The sequence below is a fragment of the Onychomys torridus genome, chromosome 4 (genome assembly GCF_903995425.1).
Source record: "Onychomys torridus chromosome 4, mOncTor1.1, whole genome shotgun sequence".
Lineage (NCBI taxonomy): Eukaryota > Metazoa > Chordata > Mammalia > Rodentia > Cricetidae > Onychomys > Onychomys torridus.
The window spans coordinates 53,582,813-53,609,118 of NC_050446.1; the positions used below are offsets into that span (position 1 = coordinate 53,582,813).

Here is a 26,306-nt window from a genome sequence, read left to right on the forward strand (position 1 = left end):
CTGTGATCTCTCATTGTTCATTATCTGAGGTGAGTTGTCCCAGTCTTCCAGGAAAAGTTACACAACACCTTTTCCTTAAAAACACAAGAGACCCCAAATTCATAGATAACAACAATAACCTCAAAATTGTATCTTGGGATGTATTTAATTCTTTATCCGTTATTTTCTTTGATTTTGATAGTTTTTCAGTGTATTCATAATGCAATAAGATGGCACATGGCCATTTCACCATGAATAAGTTATCCTGAAAATGCTGTGTTAAATTAAAATATTAGCATTAATACTAATGAAGACAGTGCAGGTAGAGGTACAGAGCGGGTGGGGAGGGAGGGGAAGAGAGGGAAAGAAGAAGAAAGAGGTGGGAACAGGAGAGGGGGAGGGCGGTTGTATATCAGAGACTAACAGCCTGAAACTTGAATTGAATTTACTTCTGAGTAGATAGTGGTTTAATAAGTTGGTCATTTCAGCCCCATCCCACAGGGGTACTTGGACACATCACAAAGCTGCCATACTTGGCTCAAGCGTCAGCATCTACTTGTAAAACATCTTGGACCAGAAAACTAAGTACTTTGAATCCAGGATCTAAATAGCGTTCACACTTTTCTGCTTCCGGGCACTAGGGCTTGGCTTCCCAATCTGTGTTCACACTTACTAGATTGCCTTCATTGAAGAGATTAAATGATCATCTGCAGGTGTTGGCTTATTTTACTGCCTTTTGCTAGTCCAAGCTGAAGCCTTACCACTGTTCAACCAAGAGCTTTTGGCTCTTTGGATTTTTGATTTACAAAGGCTAGTTTTGTTTTAAGCCTGTCTTCCGTTTTGGACAATAAGAAGTTTGTTTATTTTTTTAAAGGTTTTTTAATTTAATTATATTTATATGCATGCATGTCTATGTCTCATTGTATGCCTGGTACCCTTGTAGGAGCTGGATCCTCTAAAACAGGAGTTACAGCATGTAAGCCACCCTGTGGGTGCTGGTTATTGTACCTAGGCCCTCTGGGAGAGCAGCTAGTGTTCATAACTACTGAGTCATTGCTCCAGCTCAGCTGAGCAGTTTTTATTTTAATGTAATGGCAGGGGATTTAAAAATTCCAAGAAAGGATTACAAGTTTCAATCATTTAGAATATCCAGGTTTACAAGTTCATTAAAGTTCTCTTAATTACTGAAATTATTCTTTTTAAATTAGTAATTATTAGTTTTGGGTGTCCAGATTGAACCCAGGACCTTGCCTATCCTTGACAAATGTTCTATTACTGAGTTACCTGCCCAGCCCAAGGGTCATTAAAATTCTAATGAACACATATACAAGTTCACATAATCTGTTAGCATAATGTTAGAAATTCTAAAAATAACTTTAGAGTTATTATAAAATTTCCTAACACAGAAATTTCAGAATTCATATATTAATCATTTTGCATATTTGTATCATCATAACTTGTGCTTACAACCTCTGTCTCTGGGCCTCAGACCTGCACATCTAAGTATGTGGACTTCCCTTTGTTAGTGCAAATTAATTTTCCCCTAAATGTAAGGATTTTGATTTCTTTTTAAATGACATGAGACTTTCCGTGTGTTTTGTCTTTAGGTGGTTTGGACACCTCAGTAGAGGCCTGTGCTTTCCTGGTCCAGCCTGATTCATGGGAAATGGACTAAAGCTGCAGATCGTCTGTTTCTTAGTCTGAGAGCTGGAAAGAAGATTGGGATGGTCTCACGTGTACATCCCTAGACTAATTGCAGCCATGAATTCGGACGAGAAGGGCATATCCCCTGCTCATAAAACATCCACTCCAACCCACAGAAGTGCCTCAACATCGTCTCAGAGGGAAAGCAGGCAGGTAGGAGAAGATTCTCAGTGCATTTTATCATTTTCTGCAGATAGAGCCCTGTTTGGATAGCATGGGATGGCTAACTGAAAGCTTGTTAAGTCCTTCATGTCGCAGGTCACCCCCTTACTTTAGGTAACTATGTCCAATAGTGTGAATCTGTTAAACTAGCTTCTCTTTTTTGGGGGTAGGGTAGGGGCTCAGAGCACAGACCACAGCATGGAGCGGGGTTCCTTTAGGTAGCTGTGGAGCCGGTATCAGGATCGTGATGTGCATGTCCCTCTTCTTCAGGGAGGTGCAAAAGAACCCATGAATCTGTAAGACTAACAGTGCTCTGCGAGCCCTTACCTCTGCCTTGGGACCTAGTCACTGTCAGACTCAGAGTTAGGAGGCAAACGAACGACATTGTAATATTCAGGAACCTTGAGCAACAAGGACTGAATGCTTTCCGAAGGCAGCGGAGGAAGTGAAGGGTCAGAGCTTATTTATGGTGGAATACACCAATTGTCCCATTTGATCCACTCCGGAAAGCTATTTTTGTTTGCAGTTTCTACATTTGGATTTGGGGGACTGCTCTGCTGCCGTGGTTATGTGGGGATTCATCATATTCATGCTGGCCATAGGCACCACAACGGTGTTTCAGCCAGCGCAGCTGGGAATAACGGTTTGCCATTATGTGTGTCTTATGATAGTAATTTGGTTGTAGACGTGGGAATTTACAAGTACCTTGTCAACTTTTTCATGGGAATTTTCCTTTGTGTGAGTTTTACTTAGTGAATAGTCTTGCAGGACCCCCTCACGTCTCTGCTCCACTCCCATTTTAAGTGATCAGCGCATATTGCCTAATTTAAAGAAATGTATCAGTTATTGTTTTTTTCCTTTATGCTTTTGCTTTTTTGACACAGAATCTCACATGTCAGGATGGCCTGGAACTTATTGTGTAACCCAAGCTGTTCTCAAGCTTTCAGCCATTCTCCTAGGTCAGCCTCCAAGTGCTGCAGTTATAGGTGTTAGCCATGGTACCAGGCTGTACATCAGCTATTAATAATTCATTGTATGTGCATTTTTAAGTGGACAACTCAAATATGGATTCACAGCAGTTGGTGTGCATTTCTGTGGGTGCTTTTGAGAGAGAACGCCCAACCTCAAGACCTCCCATCATACCCTTGCCACTTATAGCAAGAAATTCCGGGGCACTTTGTCCAAACTGGTGATTTCTTCCGTGTATATTTTTCACAGATCCTAATGCAGACATTCCTACCACAGGGTCTTGGGGAAGTTTTTAATGCTGGTGCCTTTTGTTACAGTGTTCCAAAAGGATACCTATACACTATCTTAGAAGTGCGTCTACCATTAACTAATCTGTGACTACCCGATGTAATGTTTAGTGCAATGCATTTGTAGATTCTCAGAGACTCAGGGTGCTGTGAATGGAAGGACTTGGTGTTAAATAATAACTACTGCATGCTGAGATGCCCCCTAAGCTGGCAAGTCTACCCTTCACCTGCCTCTCTCTTCTTTCCCATTATGGGTTCTCCAGGTTTTTTTTTCCCTTGCTCTGAGCATTTAAATTGAGAAAGTGTAAGTCACGTGGCCTTCCTGGTTGCTAAGGAGCAGGAAGACATTGACCCAGCTCACCCTGGAGACCTGTGGTAAATAAAAAAAGTCTATGACAGCTGTGAAAACCTTGTTGCTCTGCCTGCTGCACCTGAGCTCTAGGCCCCACCTTCAAACGACAGTGGCACTGGGGACCCTGGCCTGCTGCAGGGAGCCTGAAGGTTGAATGGATGACTCCTGACTGGCTTCGAGTGGGAAGTCTGGTGATGGGAAGAGTGTGTGTAAATTGATCATGAAATTTAGACAATGCAAGTACTAATTTGTTTGTTTGTTTTGGGGCAGAGTCTCACTATGTAGCACATGCCTTTAATCCCAGAACTCTGGAGACTAGGGGAAGCAGATCTCTATGAGCTCAAGATTAGCCTGGTATTCATCGTGAGCTCCAGGCTAGCCAGAGCTATTATAATAATAATAATAATAATAATAATAATAATAATAATAATTTGGGGGGAGTTTCAAAACAGAGCTTCTTTATTTAGTCCTTGTTGTCCTGAAACTCACTTTGTAGACTATAGGCTGGCCTCAAACTCAGAGATCCACTTACTTGCCTCGGCCTCCTGAGTGCTGGATTAAAGGCCTGCACCACCACCGCCTGGCATGGCTATTATTTTTTAAGGAGACAATTTACTTTTGTCCCTGTGTATCTCCGTAGATGGAACACACTCCCAAAGTCTTTCTCCTTTGTTTCCTGACTTCTCTTTTGTGTCTGTTCATCTCCCTCAAAGAGGAGAAGAATAAGGAATTAAGATCATCCATTTTCCTCCTTTCCTCCATCACTACCCTAAAACTCAGAATAAATATGGAGAACTTGAAAGTTTAGCATATGCTATGATGTGGTGTAGTACTTTTATGTGTATCTGTAGAATATAAGGGCACAGAGAAAGTGTGACAAATTAGTCTTCATTCAATCTTCCCTTCCTCTGATTTAGCAGACATCTGTGCAGATACTGCTATGTTGCAGAGTTCAACTCTGTCTTTCTCCCAGTCACCTAGTGAAGGATGACACACAGCAGAGAAGGCAGGAGTATTTTAATGCACCTCATTTACCTGTTGTTCACAGGTTCTAGGTGCACAGTGCTGATGAGCTGCTTAAACATTTCTGCTTAGATGTCCTCCTCTCCGTCTGTGACATAAAGCAATATTTGCGCTAGTCTGTTGTCAGAGAATGGTTCTCAGTGACATGGGGCCTGTTCTGTGTCTTTCTCCTTAGTTTCACCTGTAGTCCCTAGATTACCTCTGTAGATCATCTTCCTCCTCTAGACCATCCTTTCCATTTGTTCCCACTGTCCGCTCCCCAGTCCAGACTCTCGTCACCTTTTCCCAGGTCCTTTGAGGACGCTTACCTCACTAGCATCTTCAGGACCTCATCATTTCAAATTCCTTGAACATGGCAGAGTCATGAAATCGTTCAAAGGCTTCCTGTTCTCTACACAATAAAGCCAGATTTCCTTATGGGTTGTGTGTCCACTGAAGACTAGTCTGGTCCAGCCCCATTTCACAACGTGTAATGTTGTGTGTTGTGATTCCTAAATCTGTCCCATCTGTATCTCTGCCTCATCTTCCCTGAGAGGAGTACTTTCCCAACCTCCACCCTCTAATGCTTCCTTGGGATCAAGGATGGCTCATGGGAGACTCTCACTGGCCATTCAAAACCACTTTCCCTTCTCCTTCACTGACCTTGGCGTAGAGCTTTTGGTTAATGTTCGGCATTTTTGTATTGTTTACTTTGTGGATCTATGAGTTGATCTTTTACATTGTATTGTAAACTTTTCTAAACAGAGGGTATTTTTAAAGACTTACAGTGATATCCGTCTTGTCTTTTTATTACAAATTTTCCATGCCAGATTTATTTGCCCTCCCCTTTCTTCCTCATGGATAAATAAAACAGAACATCTGTGCATAGTAGCACTTGGCTGTCTTTTCCTGTCTCTAAGTGATACAGCACAGCAGACAAAAGACAGAAGATGGGGGCCTGATGTGACGAGTACCTGGGATTTCACTAAGTGTTTCTTCATCCAGTGACAGGGTCAGAGTCCACTTAGGCCCTAACAAGCTCAAGGCTTCATTACGTGCCCTGCTAGAACTTCTCTATGACTCTGTCTAAGATGTTAGGACACCTAACATAATTGCCTGTGTGTGTGATCTGCCACACCTCACAGCTTCTCAATATAAACATGCCACTGAAACTTCCAAAGGGGTAATAAAGGAGTTGATTAGACATCTAAGGCGTCCTCATAAATTCCCCCAAATAAAGCTTGTCCCTTGAAGCATATGGAAATAAAAGTTTTCTTATTAAATAAATGGAGAGAAATGCTAAACAACATTTCCTTTGGTGTTATATATCAATTCATTAAGATTACTGTTAATTTCTGAAGTAAAACGTCTAGTTAAACACTTCTAGAACTTAGATTCCGAAACTTTTTTCCTAATACTTGGCTATTTAAAAAAAATCGATTTTTTTCCTTGCATTTATGAACTGGAAGATATAGGGACACTGTGCTCAGATTCTAAATGGCAACACTGATTGTCTTTGTGGTGGCTTCTAGTTTAAATGGGGGCATTTCCTACCTGGTCGGCCACAGTCCTTGTCTATCAGTTATTCTAATATTGATTTATATGGACTGCCTGGCTCCTGCAAGAGCTGAATTTGTGAACTTTGGTCCCGGATGTCAGTAGGCCTGTTACAGTAATATTTAACTTACCCAGGAAAATCCACTTGGGAGCTAATGGATCTTAGGGTATCCCAAACAGACTTTACCATTCTCCTCTCAGAGGTACCTCTTTCCAAATTCCCCATCAGTAACAGACACTTCTCGTTTGATGGATGTATCCCAAGATTCCTGGAAACATCCTCAGCTTCTCTTTGTCCATGTTTTGCTTCCGACCAACAGAGACCCCTGTAGATTTTCCTTCCCCTGGAACCTGATAGCTACCTTCTACCTCTTCTCCTTCCATTCTGGTCTGAGCCTGCATGGTTCCTCATCTGGAATGTAGAAAGCCACAGCTGCCTACTTGGTCTTCCAGTTTCTACCCTCACCCATCACCCAGGGCGTTCTTCACAGAATAACCAGCGTTCCCTTCAAAATCCCAGGTAGATTTAACTCTTCTTCACCAATCCTCCAGGACATCCACATGACGCTGAGTTGCTGAGCACTGACTATGAGGCCATTTAGAATCTGGGTCTGCCTGACCTCTGACCCCATCTCTTACCACATTGCATTTCTTTTGTTTCCCTGCAGTCTATTCCTGGGATGTACCAAGTGTGTTATGGTGTTCTTACTTCAAGGTTATTATGTACTTTTGTCTCCTTGGTCTGAATAAGTTTTTCCTCCAGCCATGCCTGGCTTCCTCACACACTTGACTCACTTTTTTCGAGACAGGTTTTTCCATGTAGTTTTGGTGCCTGTCCTGGATCTCGCTCTGTAGACCAGGCTGGCCTCAAACTCACAGAGATCCGCCTGGCTCTGCCTCCCGAGTGCTGGGATTAAAGGCGAGGGCCACCACCGCCCAGCTCTTAACTCACTTTTTAACTGTCCCCTCATGGATAGCCTTCTTTCTCTCCATGCCCTTATCACTCACCCATGTAGCTGATTTTATTTTTCTCAGAACATTAATCACCATTTTGTGTGTCTGGATGTTGGTTATATATTTATCTATTTACATTTTATCCTTTTGTCTAGTCTCTGCTACTTACTGGAGTACAAATCCCATGAACACAAGGATTTCATCCATTCAGCAGTGTCTCCTGGTACCTTGTGTAGTCTTGGGCATTTGCTCTGTTCAGGGTGTGTTTGAATGAAGATGTGTGTAAGGAGTCAGAGGGAGAGAAGGTTGTAAGGCAGACTTCCAGGCTTGTGTAGCTGTTGGGAAATAATCTGAAATCCGATGTGACAGAAGGAGAGAGAACAACCATTGAGTCTGAGAAGTGTAGATGTTGGGAGGAAAAGGCTAGTTAGTCCAAGCATTGAAGAGAGAGTGGAGAAAACCAGGTTCTTCTGCCTTCCCCTGAGAGCGGGTGTAGGGAGGAGTGGCAAAGGTCTGTGAAGGGAGTGTTATCAGACAGAAGCAGAGACTGCCTTGTAAGGACAATTTACATAGTTGTTGGAGCAGGCTCAAGAGTGTGCCCTATTTAGTGCCGATGCTTGTATTTATTTGTACCGATGCTTGTATTTATTTGTACCATGATCAAGATGTTTCAGAAAATCAGATGTCATGGCTAGAAGAACACAGGGTCAGCGTGTCTCATTTCCACTAATGCTGTCTCCTGTGAGTGAACTGTCACAGCTCCTCAGGTTAGATCTTGTCAGTCTTAAAGTGAATTAGTCCTTTTTGTTTATTAAGGAAATCGAAGAAAAATGCCAGCAATTATATATAATAATATAAAGTTAGCTGAAGCTCAGAGATCGTAAACAAGGGAAAATGTAAATAAGTCATAGATTAGTAGTTGATCTTTCCAGTTTCATTATTTATATTCAATATCATGATCAATTCTTAACAGTTAGAGATTTCTGTTACATAAGTGTGTTACGAGTGTGTGTGTGTGTGTGTGTGCCCCCACACGCTCGCATCCCCCTCATGATGTATGTGTGTAAATATTTATATGAATAGATTTTCATGTGTGTGTGCATGTGAACTCGCAGGTGCAGGTACACGTGTGTGCTCACACCTGTGGGGGCCGGGAGTCAGTGTTGAGTGTCTTCCTTCCTTGCTCTCCATCTCCTTTTTTGAGGCAGGGTCTCTCACTGAACGTGAAGTTCATTGATTGGCTAGACTAGCAGGCCAGCGAGCTTCAGGGATCTGCTTTTGCCTTTGCTCTCCCAGCATTGGGATTGCAGACACATGCTGCCACACTGAGATTCTCATGCCTGTACAACAAGCACCTCGCCAACCAAGCTATCTCCCAAGTCCTGTATTAGTTGCTTTTATTGATCCCTGATAAAAGACAGGTAAGGGAAGGATTCATTCTGACTTACAGTTTGAGGGGACACAGTCTATCATGATGGGGAGATAGGAGTGTGAGGCCACTGGTCACAGTGTATCTGCAGTCAGGAAGTAGGGGCCTTCCTTCTTCAGTTCATCCTCTGGACACCCCCTCACAGGCATACCAGAGGTGTGGTCTCTTGGTGAATCTAAGTCCAGTCAAATTGACGATGGAGACTAGCCATCACACACGTGCATCTGAAATTTTCCTGTGTGTTAGTTATCAAGAGCAATATATTTCAAAACCAACAAGAACCCTGCAGTTGTACCCACTGGTGATGTGTGGGACCATCCCCAGCAATGAGTCAGCAGGACTACATGCTGGTATAACTCTTCTGATGGCCACATCAGCATCTGTAGCCCATGTGGAAAGGCCCCTAGAGTGAATGTCGATAGCTGATGTACTAAGTTCTCATAACAAGTCCTCTTCTTGGACAGACAGACAGACAGTGATTTAAAAAAAATCACCCAGATTATCTATGACTGGATTGGAATTGGTCTCCTCTAAATCCCTGGATCATCTTCAGTGAGATAACCAGGGTTCTACTTTGAAACACAGGATGCTTCTTTCTGGCTGGCGAGTGGGCCTCAGGGATCTGCCTGTCTCTGCCTCCCCGACATTGAGATTACAGACAAGTGCACACGGCCCTACTCAGCTTTATGCGGGTGTTGGGGGATCAGTCGCAGGTCCTCATGCTTATGCAGCAAATTCATTACCAGCTGAGCCATTTCCAGCCCCAAATGTTCTAATTTTGAGAGGAAAAACCACAAGTATTCCCAGTTTTATACCTAACCTGCAGTTTAAACCCTCTCAGGTCTTCTCTGTGGGGAGCAGTATAACATGAATTCTTGCATCTCTGTAGAATCCAGTAGCCATGCAGATGTGCAGAAAGGTCCTGAACCTGATTAGAAAATCTGCCCTGTCCTCTCCAGAGTGGTATTAAAGACTAAATCTCTAGTATTCAATGTTAATAAATCCTTAACTTTATTCCGATTTAAATTTAGCCTTTTGGGGATCCCAGGTTTTGTGTGGAGTTCACGTTTCAGTATTGAGGACCAGTATCAATAAGAATTTTTTTTTTTAAGCTGAGGATCGAACCCAGGGCCTTACGCTTGCTAGGCAAGCGCTCTACCACTGAGCTAAATCCCCAACCCAGAATTTTTTTTTTCAATAAGAAATTAATATTTCTGTCTATGGCCACACTGCCCTGAATATACCAGTCTGTTCTGGTCTTGGGAGTTAAGATGGGTTGCTCCTTGTTAGTATTTGGTGGGGCGGGGGGGGGGGGGGGGTTCCTTTGTGGTAGTTCATACTCTAGTCAAGTTTTAATGTAGACACCTTGTGCTAATTGGATATTCTGAAAATCCTAAATGTGAGGCAGAGTTTATGAGTAGACAGAACCCCAGTAGCAACATACCTCATGAGCACTCACTGTGAAAGCTGGCCATGAGTACCTTTTCCAGAGAACTGAAATGTGGGAATATAGCCCAGAGCTAGTGCGTGATGAAGACAGGGTTTGCCCTCTTTCTGTTGCTGGAGGCCCTGTTCTGGCCACCATACTGATAGAGTTGCTTATTACAAAGCCAGTCAGGCTGGCCATCTGAGGGAAGGGCCTTCCGGGTACTGAGAGGAGAGCTCCACAAAGCGGGATCTGTCTGTCACTTCTGGGTTAGTATTGTCCCCTCATGCTCCCCCTGAGCATCAGTGCTGATGTTCCTGTGCTCTTTGGACTAGTAAACTGTAAACCTGATGGTACCCCAGTCTTCATGGGCGTCCTGGAGTATAGCTGTCCTAGTGAACGGCATCGTGCTTGCTGACACGTCTGTATATTTATTGCATATATTGGCTTTGGAATGCAAAGTTTTGGTTGTCTGTTTCCTGCAAACTGCAATTAGCCTTTTTTCCCATTAGAAATACTAATGAGCAGCCCCTCCCCCTTCCAGCGTCCCGTTGTCTCCACCACTGTCATTCACTGTTTACAGCACACTTGCAGCACAGGTGACAAGTGCTGAAGCAGAGACCATTGGAAAGAAATGTGACACCTGGCACGTAGCCACTCATTACCCACAAATGATTCAGAAATCATCATTAGCGGGTAGGAGTCTGCTGCTGTTTCTGGGGTGCCTGCAGGGGCCTGCTGGTTCTCTGGGCCTGCCTTCACCCATGTTCATGTACCCCGAGCTTCCTGGTTTTGAATGGCATTTTTACAGCAGTAAATCTGTCTGTCAGATTCAAGCTTAACACAGCTTGTTAGATTTGTAGGTACAACACCAAATAGAGGGTGTTAGTGAGTCCCAGAGGGCCTCTCACGCTGTAGATGGTTGGAAAAGCCCTAAGTCTGCCATTCCCTGGAGTCTGTTATTATCTGGAGTTTGGAAGTCAGAATAGACTTTGAGGTGCTCATTAGGACTATCAAATATCATGTGGAAGGACCCTATGTTTATAAAACCTTTATTTTGTTTAAGGAACAAATGTAAAACTTCTATATTTTCCACTCACTCCCCACTGTACCTGTCTATAGGTTACAAGTACTGTGCAAATGTGACCCTCTACCCCCATGCATGTCCTTGTTCACATTCCAGGCACCAGACTTAAATTTACTTCAAATCCTAACTGCAAGCTGATTTTGTAACATCCACCATAGCTAGCCCTGGTGAGATTTTATGGACATGCATGCTCTTCACAATGCTGCCAAACTTATGCATTGATTTTGTGTTTTTTGGATCTAACAGTGTTTAGACGAAAAACTTTAAAAAGGTCATGTTAGAGAACCAGTAATTTAGCTTCTAAACTATATGCTAAGGAAACAACAAAAATTATATAGGAGAGACAATGCTCTAAATATACTGTATTCGTGTATTAAATTACCAAAGATTACATACTACTTTATAATTTAATATGCATGTGAATAGTTGTGCACAAAATGATTATCAAAATATTTTATATCAGTGAAAAATTAGCTCTCTAGTGTTCAGAAATGAGGAAGCAGTTAGACAGCCTTTCATAGTCATCCAGTGAGATCTCACACAGCCATTTGAACGTGTTTTGAAGAATATCTAATGCTGGGAGAAAGTTAATTGAAAAAGCAGGTTAATAAACTGAAATACAGTACAATTCCAGTTTTTGCTTTTGATAATTGTATGTGCATTAAAAAAATAAAATATGCTGAAGTAGCTGAAAGGCTCCATTGCTTACCATGGATGTTTTTTAATTCTGTCTTTTCTTTGCTTTTTTTTTTTTATAATAAATATATAAGAGGTTTCTCTCACTATTCCCTATCTGTCAGCATTTTAATAATCACCATAAATTTAAACCAGAAATTAAATGAAGGTGAAAGACACCCTGTGTGGGAAGTGGGAGGCAATTTTCTAATCAAGTGAGGCATGAGCTGGGCCGGCTCCCTCCCCTTTATTGCCTGTATTTTATCTCCTGGTCATGCAGTCATGCTTGACAGGAACTGAGACATTATCTGTGTTACAGCCACTGTTTGTTCTTTCTTTCTTCAGCAAATATGTATGGTACACATAGACATATCATAGATACACACAGTCTGACTTCATAAGGAGGACTGGAATAATCCAGCTGTGCCTGTCACATATATATATATACCTTAAAAGATTAGAGAGCTTTTTCTTTGACAGTTAGCAAAATTATGTGAGTGACTATTAGATGAAAACTGTTTGAATTCTGGGTAATTGTGACAGTGTAAAATTGTAGATTAACTCTGGTGTCCTTTTCAAGCCACAGGGAACTACTTTTCTTTTTGAAACAGGTCTCTTGTAGCTCAGGCTAGCCTCTGAGTTGCTATATAGTCATGTTGCTATATAACTAATGTTGCTGAATGTATAGAGTACAGGGTCTTTTTTTTTTTTTTTTTTGGTTTTTTTGAGACAGGGTTTTTCTGTGTAGCTTTGCACCTTTCCTGGAACTCACTCTGTAGCCCAGGCTGGCCTCGAACTCACAGAGATCCGCCTGGCTCTGCCTCCCAAGTGCTGGGATTAAAGGCATGCGCCACCACCGCCCAGCAGAGTACAGGAGTCTTAAGTGATGAATTGAGCAGTAGGTTCTGGTTCTGGTTCCCCTTAAAGGCCACTATGGGAATTAAAAGGCTATTGTAGTCTCTCACCTTGGTCCCTCAGTAGTCAAATGTTTCTCAGATATCAGGGTAGCACTTGGATGTTTGCAAGCAACATTTCTTTTTCATTAAGCTTTATTTCTTTCTATGTGTGTGAGTTTTGCCTGAATATAAGTATGTATACTGTGTGTGTGCCTGGTACCTATACTGGCCAGAAAAGAGGGCATAGGCTCCCCTAGAACTGGAGTTACAGATGATTGTGAACCACCATGTGTGTCCTGGGTCCTCTACAAAAGCAACAAGTGCTCTTAACTGCTGAGCCACCTCTCTAGCCCCGCAAGCAGTATTTCATTTCTGGATTGATTGATTGATTGATTGATGATTGATTGATTTTTCCAGCCCAATCACAGTTTCCTCTCCTCCCCATCTGTGTCCTGTCCCCTGCCACCCTCTCCTCTCTCCTCCTTCTTTGTCTTCAGGAAAGGGAAGGCCTCCCATGGCCATCAGCCAGTCATATATATCAAGTTGCAGTGAGACTAGACACCTCCTCTCCTACTAAGGCTGGACAAGGCAACCCAGTAGGAGGAAAGGGTCCCAAAAGCTGCTAACAGAATCAGAGACCACTCCAGCTCCCTCTGCCAGGAGTCCCACAAGAAGGCTAAGCTACACAACTGTCGCATATGTACAGAGGGCCTAGGTCAGTCCCATGCAAGCTCCCTGATTGTCAGTTGAGTCTCTGTGAGCCCCTATGAGCCCAGGTTAGTTGATTCTGTGGGTTTTCTTGGTGTCCTTGACCCCTCTGACTCCCATAATCCTTTTCCCCCTCTTCTTCAGGATTTCTCATGGTCTGCCTAATGTTTGGCTGTGGGTCTCTTCATCTGTTTCCATCAGTTGCTGGGTGAAGCCTCTCTGATGACAATTGGGCTAGGCACCAGTCTATAGTATAGCAAAGTATCATTAACAATCATTTCATTGACTTTTTTTTTTGCCAGTCGTGTTTGGTTCTATCCTAGGTCTCTATACTGTCCAGCCACTGGGTCCTGGCCCTCCAAGCAGTACCAGGAGTGGGCTCCCTCTCATGGTTTGAGTCTCAAGCTAGATCAGTCATTTGTTGGCTATTCCCATAATTTCTGTGCCACCTTTACTTCAGCATATTGTGGAGGTAGGACAAATTGTAGATCCCAGTCCCTCCACAGGAAATCTGGCCTGGTTACAGGAGATGGCCAGGTCAGGCTCCATATCCCCCATTGCTAGAAGTCTTAGCTAGGGTCACCCTCCTTGATTCCTGGGAATTTCCATTGCACTAAGTGTCTAGCCCACTCAAGAGACAAACAGGACTTCTTAGGATAAAAGGTTTCCAAACACAGGCCACGTGAGTGGAGTCTGTAGGTGTTAATTCGTAAAGACAATCTCCTTTTAGAGCAGAAACATTGGGGTAACTTTTTCTATTTTTCTCCCTGTGGGTTTTCCCATTGTCCTATGGGACCTTTTCTGGGCACTGTTCCTAAGATTTTTAACTTTGAGTTTCACAGAGCACTTATGGGTACTTAGCTCTACACTGCTGCTCTCAGTACGGGCCCGACAGGTGCTGCTAACTAGGATTCCTACTGTGTCAGCATGGCCTTGTGGTTTTAGTGACTCAGAAAATGCAGATATTTACATTATGATTCATAACAGGAGCAAAATTACAGTTATGAAGTAGCGACGAAAATAATTTTAGGGTCGGGGGTCACGAGGAGCAACACAAGGAACTGTATTAAAGGGTCACAGCATGGGGAAGGGTGAGAACCACTGCTCTAGTGTCTTGTGTTATTGCAGAGAAAAGTATTCCTTGGAGGGAATGATTAAGATGATCCAGACAACTACCTGAGCCTCTTCCACTCCAGGCATTCAGGTGGCTGCAGAGTCCACATTGTACTGCTGTTGTTGGCTTCCCATGGAGAATGTCTAGGGCATTTGCCTCCGCTCACATAGACAGCTTGCATGATGAATTCTGATGCACTGGTCATGCTGTGGTCCTGATGAGGGTTACTGGGTTGCCTGGCTAATAAGGTGGCTCTGAAAATATGGCTTCATCTCTTCAGAAGGACCCTACACAGCTACAGGCATCCTTCTGTTTCTGTAAGAATATGTGGGCTTCCTAATTGATTGTGTAGTGTAGCTAGATAGTAGATACCATTTAGTGCCAGCTGTGTTGTGTGCCAGTCTCTGGGTGGTGCTTTGTATACATTAAATGCCAACTCTATGTCCTACAGGAGGGATATTATCTCCATCTTAACAGATTGAAGACACAAAGACATGCGGCCCAGCCTGGTTAGTGATTTGTCTGGCACTTGGTAAATAAAATGAGAGCAGTATTCTGGTCTAAAAAACATTACATCTTTTGCTCTGTGTCATACACTACAGACCCAAAGCTAATGCCAACTGACTCAGTTCTCAGAATTAGAAACTGGAAATTACACGACCTCAAGGTTCATTTCAGGGTTGTCCAAGAAATTGACCTTGAAGTTGTGTGATATTTCAGAGCTTGTAACCTTCCTCCATTTGGTTTACTGATGTCTACCTCGGAATCCATGGAAGGTTGTGGTGGAGGGATCCTTGCCTTGTGTTCAGTTGGTGAGTGTGGAGCTATGTCTTTGAAATTCCTGTAACATATGTCATCCAGTATTGACTTGAACTTCAATAGAAGATGATATTTAAGAGCCTGGGTCCCTGAATCGAATCTCGAATCAAACCCTAGTGCTTACTGACTGCAGCTCTCTGACTCTCTGTCCTCACTGTTCAGTTAGCCATAAAATAAGTTTGTCTGGGTACAAAAGCTTGAGATGTAATGAAATAATCCATGCAAAGATTGTTGGGGGCGATATGGTAAGCACTATGGGAGTTCACTGTTGGTTGGTGGCAACACTACCCAATTAGGTTACTTCTAATACCACTGAAATACTGTGCTGTGTGCTTAAACACATGGCACTTAGGAGAGAGTCAGGCCTGGCAGCTAGCTAAAAGAATAATGAAAACTCTTTGAGCCTTCTAACTTATTTGGATAGTTTCCTTTGAAAATACTTGATATAATTTGTAAGTATAAATTTATCTTAGAGGGACTGAGGAGATGAGAATACAAGCTCAATGGCCCGATCCTGGCCCCAGCATGCACATAGAAGGCTGGGCAAATGTGCTTTGCATGCTTGTAATCCCAGCCTGTGGGTATGAGGAGAGGTAGGTCCCTGGGGCTAGCTGGCCAGCCAGCCTAGCCTACTTGGTGCCGCAGGTTATCGTGAGAGACCTTGTCTCAAAAAGCAGGATTGGCATTTTGAGCAATTATAGTGAGGATGACTTGGCTTCCATAGGCACACACACTACACATGAAGGCAACACACACACACACACACACACACACACACACACACACACACACAAAATAGATAATAAGGTGGTAATTTTGTCAACTTGACATAAACTAGGTCATCTGCAAAGAAGAAACTTTAGTTAAGGAGGTGTCTCCATCACATCGGCCTGTGGACATGTCTGTGGGGCATTTTACTAATTGCTAATTGATGCAAGAGGGCTCGGCCCACTTCAGGGCATGTCACCCCATGGTCAGGTGGTCTCAGGGCAAATTAGAAAGCAAACTGAGCCTGACACCTTTAATCCCAGCACTCAGGAGGGAGAGATAGGTGGATTTCTGTGAGTTCAAGGCCAGCCTGATCTACAGAGTGAGTTCTAGGATAGCCAGGGCTGTTATACAGAGAAACCTTGTCTCAAAAAAACCAAAGGAAAAAAAAAAGAAGAAGAAAAAGAAAAAAGAAAGCAAATTGAGCAATCCATGGAGAGCAAGCTAGTAAGTAGTGTTTGCTTGAGTTCTTGCCCTGGTTTCCCTCAAGGATGGACTGAGACACAGAAGTGTAAACCAAATAGACCCTTTCCTTCCCAAGTTGCTTTTAGTCAGTGATTTCACAGTGAAAGGGAAGCAAGTAATAACAGAGGGCCAGGTGAGCAATTTTAGTGGCATTAGTTATTTGTGCCCCACACTTGGATGGAAAGTGAGTCTATACAGAAATTTGTAGCCACAGCCTAAAATATTCCCAGCAATTGCTCTGCATCTTTGAAATAACCTTAAGTTACAAGAAGCCCTGTTCAGCAGACCTTTGGAGTCATGCTTTCCTCTGGGTGAGTTGTCCTGAGCTGTGCAGCTATTATGCAGAATCTCATTGTTTGTTTATTGACACGGAGGAAACCAAAGGACAGTCATGTGGGCAGATTTCCTCATGCTGCCCAGGAGGTATTGAAACCTGTGAACTCTAGTCTGAAGAACAGACTTACTGAGCTGAAGAGCTGCAGGGAAGGCTATGTTCAAGAGTCTTGACCCAGCTCCTTATGCACCAGCTCACTTTGAGCAGGGAGAACAGGAGATGGGTAAGTACTCCCACCTCTGTATGCTCTAAGTACCTGGACAGGCTGGGGATGATGTTTAGGGGTTGAGTCCTTGCCCCATGTTCACAAGACTTTTGGATTTGAGAGGAAGCTTTATTTTTTTGCAGAACAATATGTCTATGTAACCCTCTACGTCACTTATATATAATAACATGCTTTAAACCTTCAATAGAGTGTGTGTGTTTCCCAGCCATCATGAAAGAAAATGAGAATAGTTAGCTTGAGAAGAAAAGAAGACGCAATTATAGAACAAACAATGATCTTAAAAGAAATTATATGAATAGATCTAGTTTTGTAGTTGCACATTTAAGGACAAATTTGATGTTTCCCAGTTGACCAGAACTTTCAATCCAGTAAACAAGAGATGGGGGTTTAAAAGTTAAATTCATTAAATGTTGTCAGAGGTTCAGTTGTATTAGAGTTCTGTTTTTTACAATTCCAAGAGAAGCCGAGACCCAAGAGAAGCCGAGACGGTATTACAGAAGTTATGTTTAAGACTCTTCCCTGCCCCCTCCACCTTTTGGGGTACTGTGAATCAAATCCAGGCCTTCCTGCATGCTAAACACACACTCTTCTACTGCACTACCACAGTGCTGTGGGATGGGGTACAGTGACGAAATGATGATTCTCAGGCAGAGGAGCTGGCCCTACCTCCAGGCAGCAGCAGTCTAATTAACTAGGATCTGAGATGAGGTCTGTCACTCCAAACTTTCATAGCTGCTGATACTAATGACATAACAGTCAAGGATTTTCATTTATGACAGTGAACACATATAAATGCAAGCCTGAAGAATATGTTTGTTGTTGTTGTTTTTTTTTAAATGTGATTTTGAAGCCAATTCGGGTATTGACTTTGGTTAATTCTAGGTTAAACAGTGGTGCTCAACTTCAATTAAAGTGCAAATTATAGGATGGAAGTTTGTATGAGAAATAGTGGCTTCTCTGTTAACATGCTGGAGTACTTGGTACCAGTTGGTAGCTTTATCAATTACGCTTACACACACACACACACACACACACACACACACACACACACACACACACACACACCACAAAACCCTTGAGATATTAAAAACACATTACTATGTCTTGGTAAATGTTTTTAATGATCGCCTGTGCCTTGAAAAAAATCAACAAAATGTGAGGGTTTGACTTTTCATTCACTTTGATATGCACTGTGTTGTATATATAGTGAAGATTCAAGATGAATGGGCTTCTTTTTTTTAGCAGCGTAACTATTCCCAAAGTCAAGGAAAGAAGAAATTGATGCGAGTTCTCAGTGCCAAGCATGCAGGAGGCTACTTTCCAGATGCCAAGGCCGGGTCACGTGGTCTTTCACCCTTCTGGTCCATGAAACGGAGGCTACATTTTAACAGTCGGCTGCTATCTATAGACACTGAACTCATGTTTAGTGTACTTTATTCCAATTTGATCTCTGTGTGTGTGTCTTGATTTGGAAATTAGAGAATCTGGTTTCCCTTTCCTGCTCAAATGTCTTGAGTTAATCCTTCATGCCCTGCCTATATGCTTACATGCTACATAGTTGGCAAAGTCAAGTTTCTCTTCAGGTTTTGTGGTTCTGACAACATTTGGGGGCGACAAAGGGGAGTTGGTGATGCATCTAACATGCTCAGTTTTCTTGTGTTCTAAAGGTTTTTTCCAGGATATACTCCTGTGACTCCTGTAACGTCGAATCCAGCACCGTGAAAGATGTTCATTAGTGACCTTCAAGGGGCGACATGCACTGCTGTTATTTTCTCACTCCCACTTGGCCTTCAAGACTCTTGCCATCTCTTAGCAGCTCCCTGCCATGCTCCCTAGGATCTTTCCCCCACGTTCACCCATGTGAGGACGAGGCTCTAACCCTAGGTGGGTTTCTGTCATTTGCAGAGTATCCACATTTTGGAGAGAACGGCTTCATCAGGCACGGAGCCCTCCGTCAGTCGGCAGTTGCTAGAACCGGAGCCCATCTCCCTCTCCAAGGTCAGTGATTGTGTGATTGCTCACACAGGTAGCCCAGGGCCTGCTCTGGGGCCAAATGAACTGTGAATGACGTTGACTCTTGACTATCTTAAGGTAGCTGTGAAGCCAACTGGAAGGCTTCTCTGCCACTTTTTCTCCTCCCTGTACAGAGACTTTTTCTTCCTTGTCTGAGGGGAAAATAATAGAAAGAATTATATTTCCCTTGAATTTCCAGGGTTATATGTGAAGATCTAAAAGTATTTGAAGGGGAGAAATAAAGAAAAACATTGTTATTTGCTCTTGGAGGGATAAGCAAATAATTCTTTGATTAATTAATGTGGAGAAAAGAATCCAGCAATCACCAATCCAGCAATCATTCTTGTCCAAGTACTGTATATGTGACTTCAGTCTCTCTAGTGTCTACCTCCCAGCAGTGACTGTGAGGAGAACAGTGCAGGTTAGGACTCTTTATGCATTGTGGAAGCCAGAGGTCCTTCCTCTTCAGCCTGTTCTCCCTCAGATTTGGGAAGCATCCAAAGTTATTTATATCTAAAATGCAAAAGTCCCTAGAGAAGATGGGTCTCCACTGTCCCCGCCCTTGTGAGATGTTCATCAGGGCAGATGAGCTCATTCCCTGATGGGAAACCTCTGAAAAGAGGGGACATGAAGATTTCAGGTTCACATAAAAACAGCCTTATTTCCTGAAGATGATTAGTTATAAATGTGTACAACTGATCCTGATGCTTCGCTTCCTATATAAAGCCTGAACTTTTTTTTTTTTTTTTTGGGAGCTGAGGATCGAACCCAGGCCTTGTGCTTGCTAGGCAAGTGCTCTACCACTGAACTAAATCCCCAACCAAGCCTAAACTTTTAAGAAAAGAACATGCTATTATACTGCCTTAGTATTGTGGATATGTACACTTGTGTGTTTTAGACTTTGAAGATGTTATAAGCTACAAAATTTATTCTGTCAGACAGAAGTAGAGAAAAATAATTATTAAACTATAAAAATAATTTAGAGGTAGAGTTGAGAGATGGTCTCAGCAGTTAAAAGTCCTTTGTGCTGTTAGAGAATCCATATTTGGCAACTGATAACTGCCTGTAATTCCAGTTCCAGGACATCAGTTACCCACTTGTGGCTTCTATGGATGCCTGCACATAAGTGGCAAGCACACACGTGTGTATACACACACACACACACACACACACACACACACACACACACATTTGCACACAGTTAAAAATCAAAACATCTAAGCTGGGTGGTGGTGGTGCACAACTGTAATCCCAGCACTGGGAGGCAGAGGCAGGTGGATCTCTGTGAGTTTGAGGCCAGCCTGGTCTACAAAGCGAGTTCCAGAACAGGTTCCAAAACTACAGAGAAACCCTATCTTGAAAAAAAAAAATCAAAACATCTTAAAAAATTAACTTAGAAATAGAGACTACATCTTTGGTAGATATAGTCATCATCTCTCTTTGAAATGTCATCCTCAATAGCTAGTGAAAAAATGAAAAATACATAGATGGAGGGCAGTGGAAAAGCTAACACTTACTGAATACCTCTTTTGTGTCATACACTCTCAGCCAGCCTCCAGATCATTGAAGTGGGTATTGAGTTCCTCACTGTCCACGTAATTCCACCACAAAGGTCTAATCCACTTGCTACATCTTACCAGCGCACAGCAGCTAGGGTGTGGGTCTGTTGACCCAAAGGAGGGTCCTGGCTAGGAGTACCAGTAGCATTCACTCCCCCAGGCTTCTGTTACGTTCAAATCTTGCTCCAGGACTAATAGACTCTTTTTTTGTTTTTACATCAGCACATGTGGACAGATCTTGGGGTCTCCTAAGAGTTGGTACCCACCCAGGAACCACTGCTTCTCACCACTTCAGAGCCTTTGGAGAGAACATAGGCTTCCTGGGTATTGGTTGGCAGGAGAGCTTTGAATAAGGCGTTGCCCCGGCTCCAGATTTATTTCAATTCTTTGATGTTTTCAGCTCTTGAGACATTTTTACTTATCCCACCCCACCCATAGACTATCTTGTGCTTTTTTTTTATACTTTGAAGGCATTACAAGGTACAGCATTTATTCCATCAGGCAAGAGTAGACCTCGAGTCCATGGGAAGGGAAGAATTATTAAACTGTAATTTAGAGGGGGCTGGGGAGATGGCTCAGCAGTTAAGAATGCTGAAGTTGTTCAGGTACTTACATGATCATCTTAGGGCTCTTGTTTCTAGTTCTGTTTTAATTAGACTTGGGAAGAGTGGGAACTCAAGCTGGAAATAAATAAGAGTGGAGATTTCAGGGAAAGTACACTATTTTGATTTTTAGAAAATTATGTTAATTTTCTTACGATGTACCTAATTCACTAAGTGAGGAAGAGCAATTTCGGCATCATGGAAAACAGAATTTGGAAGGTTCTGTCTTGTGTGGGAATGAGTTGTTTCCTTTCCTACATATTTTATTTGTAACCTTATGCACAGCATTTATAATTGACATAGGTGGGGCTGTTGTGCTCTGCCTTTATCCTTTGCCTCTTTGTCGGCGTAGCTGATAGGTAGAACTGGATTAGAAGTCTTTTCTGTTTCCTTTGCTGTAGTCGGGAACATGGTGCTCGAATGAGCAGTGCTGCTGGCCAGCGCCTCAGCACTTCACTCAGGAAGGAACTTCATGGGGGTCTGCTGCTCTGTTTACCTCTGTTCCACTCTTTAGTCCAGCCCCCCCAAAAAGGAAAGAAAACCCCTCCAACAGAGATCAGGAGCGGTGGCTACAAAGAGATGAGTGTGTGTCAACACTTGACCTTAGTCAGTAAGGGGATAGAAGTGTACTTGTTACATTTCCCATTTTATGTCATAGGGAGATTCTTCATCCGACAGAGGGGTGGGGCAAGGGAGGGGGCACTACCCTTTTAAGTAGGATGTAGATAGAAATGTCTTTAAAAACAACTCACATATTCCTAAGGACAGAAGTCCAGTGACTGTATTTACACACATGGGAAGTTGCTCTTATTCTTAATTCCTTGATTGTGTCCATCATTTTTATGGGATGTTACTGTTCCGAGGAGAGCAGGAAGCCAGGAGTCCTTGATGATTTCTGTCAGAATTTACGACTTTCTGTGCCTTCACACTGTTCATAAGTAGGGTTCTGTTGTTGAGTTGCAGCCCACTATTAAGAAAGAGGACTCCAGAGCCTCCGCGTGGTACCTGGGGTCATGGGATAGTTCAACCTCTGCTTATGTCAGCCAAAAGACATGCTATTCCACACAGCCTGAAGCTATCTCATCAAAAGCAGTTTATATCCAAGTCACAGACCAATCACAGCATTATCTGTTGTACTGTTTTGAGACAGGGTCTCTCTGTGTAGCCCTGGCTGGCCTGGAATTCACAGAGAGCCACTTGCCTCTGCCTCCTGAGTGCTGGGATTTTAAAGGTGTGCACCACCACATGCAACTCAGATCAGTCACAGTTACCGGCAGAATTATCTTAAAGCAGAAACCCACATCTTGAGCTGTTGCATATCATTGAAAGAATGCACAGTGTTGCCAAATAGACACCGACAAGTCATGATATGTAGCTCATTCCTCAGCAGTGATTGTGGATGTGAGGAAATGGCAATGCTTTTAGGCTCTTTCCTAAGGTGGGGTGAGGCAGCTCTGGGGTTGGGTTTAGGTAGGATGCAGGCTTGGTGCTGGTTGTAGGCTTTTCAGAGACAGGACCGTTCTCTGTGTTTGTCTCCTGATAAAACTTTTGAGAAAATTCCACCCTGGACACACATATTTTGATTTAGCATAGGTTAGACTTGGCCCCAAAGCAAGCAGCCTCTAGGGTGAGGATGGAGAGAAAAAGATGGTGAACATGGCCCTCTTCACCCATACCATGTCTCATATCTGTGCCCCATAATGGCACCTCCTTTCCTGAGACTGTCGGAGCCTCACAGGTGCAGGTTTGGTCTAGCCTGAGACACAGCGCTCTAACCATTTACGCTCTGCCCTTATGTAGGGATCTAAGGTAAAAGTCTTTTCAGAAGGCAGCTTCCAGATCAGCTGGGGGTGGGGCACTCACTGCTGAAGGCCTGTCCTGATCTGTGCATAGAGCATCCGCCCCTCTGAAGGTGAGGCTGCGAAGTTGGTTACACTGAGAGGAGAAACTTTTCTCTTTCTGGGTGCACTCTAGACTCAGGGGTGGTAAGAATGTGGCTAACATCTGGGAAAGCTGGCCGTGTACCACACTAGGGCAGCACAATAGGGCCAACCCTGTTAGTGGAGGTGTGGGCAAGCCAGCCCCAAAGTTCCGAGCATGGGAAAGCTGTCCCCATTTCTCATCTGTCTTGTGGCAGCATGGGCTGGGACAGGTGGGAGAGCTGGCCCTGTGGTCATAAGTGTGGGAGAGCAGGCCCTGACCCCCACTAGCTGCAACACTTGGGAGAGCAGGCCCTGCACCATGCCAGGGCAGCACAAAGAGACAACCCTGTTAGCCGAGGTATGGATGAGTCAGCCCCAAAGTTGTGAGCATGGGAGAGTTGTCCCTATTACCCACCTATATATATGGGGGCAGCATGGGGTGGGGGGAGAGCTCCCACCCTCCCTCCGTTCCACCCATCAACACCTGGGGCAGGTGGAAGAGCTAGCTCTGATCCCCACCAGCTGCAGTATTTGGGAGAGCAGGCCCTGCACCCTGCTAGGACAGTACAATAGAGCCAACCCTGTTAGTACAGGTGTGGGGAAGTTGTGAGCATAGGAGAGTTATCCCCATTTCACATCTGGGGCACCAACCCGACAGCTGCCCAGGCCCAGGATATTATGCCCAGGATATGACTTGGTCTGCCCCATCACCCACCCCATCTGTGATCTGCTGGAGTGAGTGAAGGGACCTGACCTGCAGACCCAAAGCTGCAGGATCTCCACAACACAGGGCAACAACAGGATATGCAGGAGGAGCCCTAGGGAGAGCCCAGCATCCATAGGGAAGTAGAGACCAAAGGCTCTGAACTAGACCAATGACTCTTTGCAATGAACACTTTGCAATGAACAAGTAAAGATATATGGACAAAGGGGTTCACATCACGACTCACTGTGTCACACTGCAGCATTCATGATGAGATTTTTAAGTTTTTCCATATTTTGTTTTATTTCCTTTTTTCTCTTAAATTTTATTTGTAGGGTGGGCAGGGGCAGAGGGCAGATGTGAAGCACTGGGGAAATGAATGGGATAAAGATACATGATAAAAAGACACAGAATACAAACAAACAAACAAATAAATAGATAAATATCAAGATACATGATGTAAAAAACACATAGGATAGATAGATAGATAGATAGATAGATTAGATAGATGATAGGTGATAGACAGATGATAGATGATAGGTAGATAGATATAGGTATATCATAGGTAGATAAATAGGTAGGTAGGTAGATAGATAGGTAGGTAGATAGATAGATAGATAGATAGATAGATAGATAGGTAGATAGGTAGATAGATAGGTAGATAGATAGATAGATAGATAGATAGATAGATAGATAGATAGATAGATAGATAGATAGATAGATAGATAGATAGGTAGATAGATAGATAGATAGATAGATAGGTAGATAGATAGATAGATAGATAGGTAGGTAGGTAGATAGATAGATAGATAGATAGGTAGGTAGATAGATAGATAGATAGATAGGTAGATAGATAGATAGGTAGATAGATAGATAGATAGATAGATAGATAGATAGATGATAGATGGATGGATGGATGGATGGATGGATAGATAGATAGGTAGGTAGGTAGGTAGATAGATAGATAGGTAGGTAGGTAGGTAGGTAGATAGATAGATAGATAGATAGATAAAGGAAGAGAAATGAAGAATTGCTAGATCTGTGATCACCTAGAACAGTGGTTCTCAACCTTCCTGACACTGACCCTTTAATACAGCTCCTCATGTTGTGGTGACCCCCCAATGATAAAATTATTTGCATTGCTATTCCATAACCATAATTTTGCTACTGTTATAAGTCATATATAAATATCTGATATGCAAACCCCAAAGAGATCAAGACCCACAGGTTGAGAACCACTGACCTAGAGCATGTGGGCCAATAGCAATCACCCAGTCATGGGATTTTCAAGCCCAGGATGCTATAAGAGTCAAGTAGGTTTGCCAAGAGGAGAGGAGTGGTGACCACTCCTTAAGACCAGAACCCTTAACTTAACAAGCTTAGTGTCACCAAGAGCTTTAACTTTTCAAGTTAAAAAATATCATCTGGTCTGTAAATGATGATAACACTTAAAAAAAAAAACCCCACAAACTAGTACCATATATGAACAAAACATGTCTAATGAAGGAAGAAACAGATTAAATCTGTTATCTAACAGGAGGGGAAGAATGAGACTCTAGAGCCAAGGTGCTTTTTTTTTCTTTTTTCTTTTATAAATTTGTTTATGTTAGGGCTTTATTCTTGCTGGTGGAGAGACTGAACCTAGGGCCTTTGTGTATGCTAAGCATGTTTTCCCAGGGATCTAGGATCCAGATTCTTAGCCTTGTGGCTGTGCTCTCTCCATGGGCTCCCAGGGGAATGTGCCTCTTGGGAAGCCTGGACTTTTTTTTTTTTTTTTTGAGCTGAGGATCGAACCCAGGGCCTTGCGATTGCTAGGCAAGCACTCCACCACTGAGCTAAATCCCCAACTCTGGACTTCTTGATATGTGCTATTGAGTGAAGCGTTGATGTACACTTGGAGATGCACAGGGCTGCGGTGGGAAGAACCACAGAGCTAACCACAGTGTTAACCACAGTGTTAACAGCAGGTTGTGTTCCACACTGGACCCCCTGCAACCTTCCCATTTCCACACAGAAAGCCTGCTCTACACACTGACTGGACATTTGTCGTCAGATGTCCAATTTCAAAATTTTAAAGGCTCAGGATCATCAGGGGGGAAATGTTCCTTAAACATTCTGAGTGCAGGAAGTCAAACTTCCTTTCTACTTCCAAGCAAACAGAGTGCCGCCCACGTGCCTCTCCTGGAGTCTGTATATCTCCGGGTCTACCCGGGAAACTCATAGGAGCTTCACTTGAAAGTGATGACTTGTTTCCATACTACAATTAGCTTCAGCACGTCACTCATCCTATTGTTGGGTCAAGGGCGGCATCACAGGTGACTTTCTGCCTGGGAGTCTCTGTAAATGTGTATCATTAAGCGTAGAACGTAAATGATTTGTTTTTCTTTTCTCTCAGGAAGCTGACAGCTGGGAAATTATAGAAGGACTGAAAATAGGCCAAACCAATGTCCAGAAACCAGACAGACACGAGGGATTTATGCTGAAGAAAAGAAAATGGCCTTTGAAGGGCTGGCACAAGGTAAACCGCCCAATCAAATTGAAGCTGAGAGCATCATCTAGAGATCTTAGTCGTTATCAGGGGGAATCAAAGGTCA

General features: G+C 43.2%; 1 protein-coding gene across 11 annotated transcripts in view; it reads left to right on the top strand.

The window, feature by feature from the left end:
* Osbpl6 (oxysterol binding protein like 6) overlaps nucleotides 1-26,306 on the top strand; it is a 195,688-nt gene that overhangs the window by 112,377 nt on the left and 57,005 nt on the right. For all 11 annotated transcript variants that reach the window (XM_036186038.1, XM_036186042.1, XM_036186043.1 and 8 more), the window contains 3 exons: nucleotides 1,587-1,836; nucleotides 18,819-18,911; nucleotides 26,108-26,230. In XM_036186038.1, coding sequence (XP_036041931.1) covers nucleotides 1,741-1,836; nucleotides 18,819-18,911; nucleotides 26,108-26,230 — 312 coding nt within the window. In that variant the 5' untranslated portion in view covers nucleotides 1,587-1,740. The remainder of the gene's footprint in view (nucleotides 1-1,586; nucleotides 1,837-18,818; nucleotides 18,912-26,107; nucleotides 26,231-26,306) is intronic.